Source organism: Sprattus sprattus, assembly GCF_963457725.1.
Source record: "Sprattus sprattus genome assembly, chromosome: 7".
Classification (NCBI taxonomy): domain Eukaryota; kingdom Metazoa; phylum Chordata; class Actinopteri; order Clupeiformes; family Clupeidae; genus Sprattus; species Sprattus sprattus.
The window spans coordinates 31226892-31234391 of NC_137926.1; the positions used below are offsets into that span (position 1 = coordinate 31226892).

Genomic DNA, 7500 nt, shown 5'->3' on the forward strand with positions numbered 1-7500 from the left:
CCAATCGGGTTGGTTTGTTAAACATCTTGTATAATACAAATGTTGTTCAATGTTAACCCAAAGAAGTTTTGCAGAAGAGATAAATAGTTTGGGAAATACCTGTGCCGTTTGACCCATCTGTTACAAGGGTGTATAGACCGTTTTTGAGCTACTTAAAAAGCTCTTGGGTGAAATAAGTCGCCTGTGCTTCGGTAATAATGCACCGTCTTTGAGTCTCCAAAGCAATCTTTTAGAAGAGGCCCCAGGTGGTCCGCAAAGGCTAGAGGAACATTGCAAGATACCAACCTCAGCCCTTCTTGTCTGTAAGAAATTAAAAATGATTAAGCCTCCCAAAAGACCATAGTGTATTTCAAATGGGCACCGGTAAAAACATATTCAGCAACTAAGATCTCAAATTAAGAAAATTGGACTGTAATGAACTACAACCCACAAATAAGTCAAAACTATCAACTATCAACCATACCGTGATCAACTAGAACACAGAACTCTTGACTGAACCTTTACAGGACTTTACAGGATATCATACCTTGACCTCTTGTGCAGACATCCCTCCAACTGGCATCGTATATTTTGAGACTACATCCGTCACACCCTGGTGGCAAAAAGAGTTTTCGACACGGCAGACTGCACACCAATAGTGCGTCTTGAGGCTGCCGCTTGTAATAAATGGCCATGGAGAGGTCCACTCATTCTGAAATGGGGTTTATAAAATGCTGCTCCAGCCAGAGCACGCCTGTTCTGGCCCTGCTGTTGGATAAGGGGAATCTCTTCTGTCTGTCCTTCTGTGTCTTCTGTCTGTTGCTCTTCTTCATGTGCCCCTATTGGTCCTGTCTGTTGCCCTGTTGTTTCCATAATTTGGTCTGACTTCTGGCTGTTCTAACTGTCTTTTCTGACTTGGCTGGTCCTTTAAATAATATAAAAGATACTGCATGCTCAAAATATAATAGCATTGTTTATTTAGGCTGCTCAGATAGCTTATTTTATCTTTTTATTTACAGGCCAAAGAAAAGGAATCACACAATTTTCTAAACATCACTTTGAACAGGTAAGACGTATTCAAAAGAATTTAACATAAAAACTTTGTGCAATAGAATTATTTGTAAATGAGAGTAGATTTATTAAAAACCATTTGAATTCTTTAAGGTAGCAAGGATGTCTCGTAAAAGACCTCTGACTAAGACAGCTGACCAACAGATAGCCACTGCTTAACACACACATTGTAGCAAATTGTAGAATGTAGATCATAGGGTACATATCGTAGCGTTCCCACCCCCACGATTAAAAGTGACAAACCAAACATTTATAGATCGAAAAATCTTTAATTTAGTTTATAGGCTACGTGTAGCTATTTGTTTTGTCTTTGTGAGAATGAGTAAGAGTCTCAATTTATAAAACGTACTTACACACAGAATTGATCTTAGACTGTGCGTGCGATCAAATCCACGTCTAAGTACAGATTTATAAAAACCGTCTTAGACGTCTGGTTTTAGTTCACGTAAGTACATTTCCTTGTGGCAATACTGGAACTCTCCGAGCGCCGACACGCAGTTTCATCATCATCATCATCATCATCATCGTCACCACCATAAGGGCTAATTGTGAAAGGCCAAAGTAATGGTTTGCTCAATAAAATCAATTAAACAATTACAATAATTCACACATGCATGGTATTCATTTTAATTCCACACGTGTAAAACATTTCGCACAATAGCCTCTAAAAACCCTGATAGTTATTTGTTTTCAGAAGGAGATATGGCTGCACTGGCTTTGTTAGAAGATGTTGCCAACCGGGCATTTAGGAGAGAGCGAGTGTTTCGTGATCGTGCCGACTTTCTGGCAGAGGAAGACTCGTGGCTGATGAGCAGGTACCGCTTGCCAAGAACGCCTCTAGAGCTGTGTGAACGAATGGGCCCTCGTCTACAGCGACGCACCGGCCGCAATCAGGCCATACCTGTTCAGGTTCAAGTGTTGTCTGTTGTAGGGTTCCTGGCTACAGGCACCTTCCAAAGGGAAATTGGAGACCGGTCCGGTATAGCCCAGGCAACATTCAGCCGAATTTTGCCCGATGTGCTTACCGGTCTGATCGTCTCTGTCCGGAATACATTTCCTTCCCATACGGTGCCCAGGAACAGCGAGCTGTCAAAGAGGTTTTCCTCCGCAAAACCCGGTTCCCAGATGGGATAGGTGCGATAGACTGCACTCATGTGGCTGTGACCGGGGTGTGGTGACTTTAGTCCACCCACCGTTGACCTTCTGTTCTCAAGGAGCAGGCCACCGTCAATAATTCTCAGAGGCTCAGAGGGTCAAGTTGAAACACATTTATTTTACTTCCAAGGATAAAAACAAGGGGAAAAGAGTCTTCAATAAAAAGAACGGGCTGAGGGTGCAGTCTCTGCCCTGGCCGTCTTAGGCCCGGTCGTCCAAACCACCGGCTGATCCACCACCGCTCCCCCCGGTTGAATACTGCGTGGTAGCCTGTCGGGTCCCCACGACAGATGACTAAATGGAGCCTAGGCCCTTCTGCTGCTACTGTGTCTGGCACCACTCTGGACGCAAGACCTGTAGACAAGAGGAGAAAACTCGCACTTCACACGTGAGACACACTTCAGAGGTTAGGCATACAGGCAGGGTAGCAGCTTAGTCCCACAGGCAGGGTAGCAGTTTAAGCATACAGACAGAGTAGCAGTTTAGGCATACAGGCAGAGTAGCAGTTTAGGCATACAGGCAGAGTAGCAACTTAGTCTCGCAGGCAGGGTAGCAGGTTAGTCCGCCTAGCATAGGGCTAGCTACAGCAGGACGGTCAGGCTATGAGCCGTAGCTGGGGCACAAGCAAGACAATAGTTAAGTCCAACTAGCTTGGGGCTAGCCACAGAAACCGAAACTATACGCCGTTAGTGGCACTCGGTCTTAGGTTTGAGTATGCACACAACAAAGTCGGAGGAGAGACACGTCTTGGCAACGGCGGCTGGCTCACGTCTTCGTAGTAGAAGGAGGAGAGTTACTTAGCTTGAATGTTCCGATCCTGGTCACGATCGTGCATAGCCTTCCTTTTTCGTGCTGGTTCCCAGATCCTCTTCCACAGTCCGCTTCAGCAGTTTATCGGCGCTCTCCACAGGTTGACGTGTCGTCCTCTCCCCCGATACCTCTGAAACTGAAAGTAACAAGTTTAAGTACTTTTCCCCTTCTCCGTACACCAATCACACGCCTCCCAGCTCCCGCTGTACACCTGTACAGAGTTAACGTAATGACTAGCCGGCATCCCAATGTTGTTGTGCGTCAGAGAGTCGTCCGGGGGGGGAAACTCCATGTCGCACTTTTTAGTTCCGCTTGTTATGCGGGGTCACCCGGTGACATCCTCCCCCACTCAAATGTGCTCGTCCTGAGGACAGTATCTACGAGGCCCAGGTGCCATACCTCTCCGGGGGGATTCCCTGGGTGGCCCGACGGGGTCGGCTGGGTTCCAGGTCTTGCCTCTCGTCTGCGGGGTCAGTGGGACCGGCCGTTCTTGGGGCCCAGGTCCACGCCATCAATGGTCCTGGGGGTGTTGGCGCCTCATCCTGTACCCTCCGGGGTGGTTCTGGGTAGTTGGGGCATGGATGTAATTTATTGCGGTGTAGTGTACGAACAGGTCCTGGCCTCCCCTCAGGTCTCACCTGGTAGACAGGTACGTCGGGTCTAGGGCGGCTCACCACCACATATGGAGTTGTCTCCCAGCGGTCGCTGAGTTTGCCCTTTCCTTGTCGACGGTGGTCTAGGACCAATACCCGCTCCCCCGGTAGTAAAGGTGTATCTCGAGCGGTACGGTCGTACTGCCGTTTGTTTCTGTGCCGCTGCTGCTACCAGGTGGTCAGAGACTCTGTGGTACGCGTATTCAAGCCGGATGTGGTGTTGCCTCACCCACTCGGAGATGTTGAGGGCCCCTTCCTCAGACCCGGTGGTGGTGCCCATGACAAGGTCGATGGGAAGGCGGAGGTGACGTCCAAACACCAGGTAGGTGGGGGCATAGCCTGTGGAACTGTGCACGCTGTTATTATAAGCCTGTAATACTGCCGGTAGATATTCTACCCACCTTTGCTGTTTTTCGGATTCTAAGGTGCCCAAAAGGCTCAACAGGGTCTGATTGAATCTCTCGCAGCCTCCGTTCCCCTGTGGGTGGTAGGGTGTGGTGCGGGACTTCTTGCACCCATATAGCTGGCACAGTTCTCGGATCACTGCAGATTCGAAATTAGGTCCTTGGTCCGAGTGGAAGACTTCCGGACAACCAAACTGCTGGAGCACATGATTCCAAAGTGCCCGTGGTCAATGCCGTCTGGTCGACTGTGGGGACTGCCCAGGCATATTTGGTGAATAAGTCCGTTATGACCAGGATGTTTTGGTATCGGTCCATTGGTCTCCCCAGGGTCAGGAAGTCCATGGCCAAGATGTGAAAGGGGGCCTTTGGTACCAGTGGGACCAGAGGGGCCTTGTCGTCTGGTCGGGTTTTGCGAAGGGTGCAGCGGGGACAGTTCCGGATGAACGTGGCCACAGAGGCTTCCATCTGTGGCCAATAAAAATGGCGCCGTAGCAAGGACAAAGTTCTTTCCTGGCCTTGATGGCCCATCTGGCCATGGTACGCTTCTAAAAGGGCCTGGACCTGGGTTTGTGGTACCACGATCTGGGTGACTTCCGCGTTGGTCCGGTGGTCTTGCACAATACGACATATCACCCCGTCTGTCGAGCGGAGCCGCTCCCACTGCCCTAGTAATTGCTTCACCGCCTGGGTTTGGGCCCTCCTCTCAGGTGCTGCCGGCAGTGCTCCCCCCTCCAGGTATTGGCGGACTGCTAACAGATCCTGGTCCTCTCCTTGGCGTGCCTGCCAGTGGGTCGGGTTCCAACCCCAGGTGGTGGGAACGGGGTCCTCCGTTGCTCCGGGTGCCTCGACAATCCCAATCAGAAGCTCTTCTTCGCCTGGGGGTGGTGATGTAGTATCACTGTCAGGGTTGTCGCCTGTAGATGGAAGCCTGGAGAGTACATCGGCATTAGTATTTTCCCTGCCTGGCCGGTATCGGATTTGATAATCAAAGTTTGCTAACTGGGCGGCCCACCTCTGTTCTACTGCCCCCAGCTTAGCAGTGCGCAGATGAACCAGGGGGTTGTTATCAGTTACTACTGTTACCTTTGCACCCCAAAGGTAGTCTTTAAATTTCTCTGCGAGTGCCCACTTCATAGCCAGGAACTCGAGCTTGAACGAGCTGTAATTAGCATCATTGCGTTCAGCTGGGTGGAGGCTCCGGCTGGCATACGCAATTACCCGTTCTGTGCCCTCTTGTTGTTGTGCCAGTACTGCCCCCAACCCACAGTTACTGGCGTCGGTATAGACAATGAAGGGCTTGGTGAAGTCAGCGTAGGCCAGGATGGGTGCCTGCAGTAGCTCTTGTTTTAAACGTTGGAATGCGGCTGCACACTCGGGGCTCCACACTATTGGAGGTGACCGCCGACCCCGGGGACGCCCGGTGCCTGCTAATAACTCGTTGAGGGGTTTGGCAATGTTTGAAAAGCCCTTAATGAAGCGTCTATAATATCCCGCAAACCCCAAAAAGGAGCGTACTTGCCGTACTGTAGTTGGAGGCTGCCATCCCTGCACAGCGGAGACTTTCTCGGGGTCAGGGGACACCCCTCTGCTGCTAACACAGTGGCCAAGGAATTTAACCTCCTTCCGGAAGAGCTGGCACTTCTCTGGGCGCAGCATTAGACCATACCGCTCCATGGATGAAATATCTCTTCTAGATGTTGCAGATGGGTGGTAAAGTCTGCAGAAAAAGTAATCACGTCATCAAGGTACACAAGGGTAGACTCAGTCAGCTGTCCCCCTAGGCAACGCTGCATGAGCCTCTGGAATGTAGCCGGGGCATTACACAAACCGAAAGGCATCCGGTCCCACTCAAACAGCCCAAAGGGGGTTGTAAAAGCAGTCTTCTCCCGGTCGCTGTCCTCCACCTGGACCTGCCAGTAGCCACTGGCAAGATCCAGGGTGGGATACCAAGCAGCCTGGGTCAGACTGGTGAGTGAGTCCTCAATTCTGGGGAGGGGGAAGGCATCCTTCCTAGTAACACTGTTCAATCTCCTATAGTCTACACAGAAGCGCCATGCCCCACTCTTTTTACGCACTAATACGATGGGAGCTGCCCAGGGACTACTGCTTTCTCGAATCACACCCCCCTCCAGCATACCTTGTAGCAGGGTGCGGATCTCTTGGTAGAGGGTAGGTGGTACTGGCCGGTATCGCTCACGGACAGGGGCTGCGTCGCCAGTGGGGATCTGGTGTTTGACCACATTCGTACACCCATAATCTTCCTCGTGGGCTGCGAAGACGTGTTGCCATTGAGTCAGGAACTGCTGCAGCTGTTGTTGTTGGTCTGCGTCCAAACCGTCGCCCTGCAAGGATTCACCCGACAATTGTGCAGGCATTTTCACAGTACCTCCATCACCCTCCAGCCCGACTTCAACCACCCCCACCTCAACTACACATGGACCCACCTGAGTGCACTGGATGTCTCTCCCCTCTCTCACCTGGTGGAGCCCCACAGTGGTAACCTGGGCCAGCCCTTGGTGTCGATGGATGGTCACTGGGTGTGGTTGCACGTTCCTCACCCGCACAGGAACACGGCCCCGGTGCACAGTGGCGAGGGAACGAGCTACCTGGATGTTCGTGCACCCACTGTGTGGCTCTATGACAACCCAGCCCTCTAGGCCATATGCCCGGGCCGGTAGCCTGGCCCAAATGAGCGATTCGCTGCAACCGGGGATGGTGATGGCATACTGGCAGGCGGCCCGGGCGGTGTCCGTCCGTTCCTGGTGGGCCAAGGCGGTCTGGATCCGGCGGCAGTCTGCGATGACCGGCTCCCACTCTTGGTCTTCCTGGGTTCTTGCACGGCGGGTCCTAGTCGGGCTGACACTCTGAAACAGATCTCTCCAGCATTCAGTTAGTACATTCATCCCTAGCAATGCCCTATGAGCCCCCAAACAGTGGTCTTTAACCACAACAATCCCCTTCTCAGGCACCTGGATGCCCCTTACCCGAAAATTGGTCACTAGGTACCCTACGTACGGGATGTCGAGCCCATTGGCACCCCGCAACATCAGCCAAGGAATCTCACTGTCTTGCACCTGTAGTTGGCCAAAGAGTTCTTTGCAAAGGCTTTCGGTAAACAGGGTGACTTGCGAGCCAGTATCTACCAAACACCGGATGGTTTGGTTGTTCACTTCGATTTCGACAATAGGGCATTGTCCAACTAGGGCATTTCTGGCGTGGGTGGAGGAAGTGGTGGCGCTCATCCCGGACACATGCCCCACAGTGGCCGGGTGATCTAAAAATCCGTTTGAGAGGCGCGCCGCGGGGGGCAATGGCGGCTGATGTGTCCCGCGCCTCCACAGCGGTTGCAGATTGGCTGGCCCTGTGCGTCCCACTGGAACCTGGGGTTGGATGCCCGGGCTGGCGGAGGCCTCTCTCTCTGTGCCCCC

At 51.9% G+C, this 7500-nt stretch overlaps 1 protein-coding gene across 1 annotated transcript; it reads right to left on the reverse strand.

Moving 5' to 3' along the window:
* Positions 1–5727: 5727 nt before the first annotated feature.
* Positions 5728–7314, reverse strand: LOC308367809 (uncharacterized protein; the record flags this gene model as incomplete). The annotated part of the gene is made up of 4 exons (XM_080841798.1): positions 5728–5789; positions 6210–6414; positions 6517–6936; positions 7057–7314. The coding sequence occupies 4 exons, from the start codon at positions 7312–7314 to the stop codon at positions 5728–5730; spliced, it is 945 nt and encodes a 314-aa protein (XP_080697924.1).
* Positions 7315–7500: the final 186 nt, after the last annotated feature.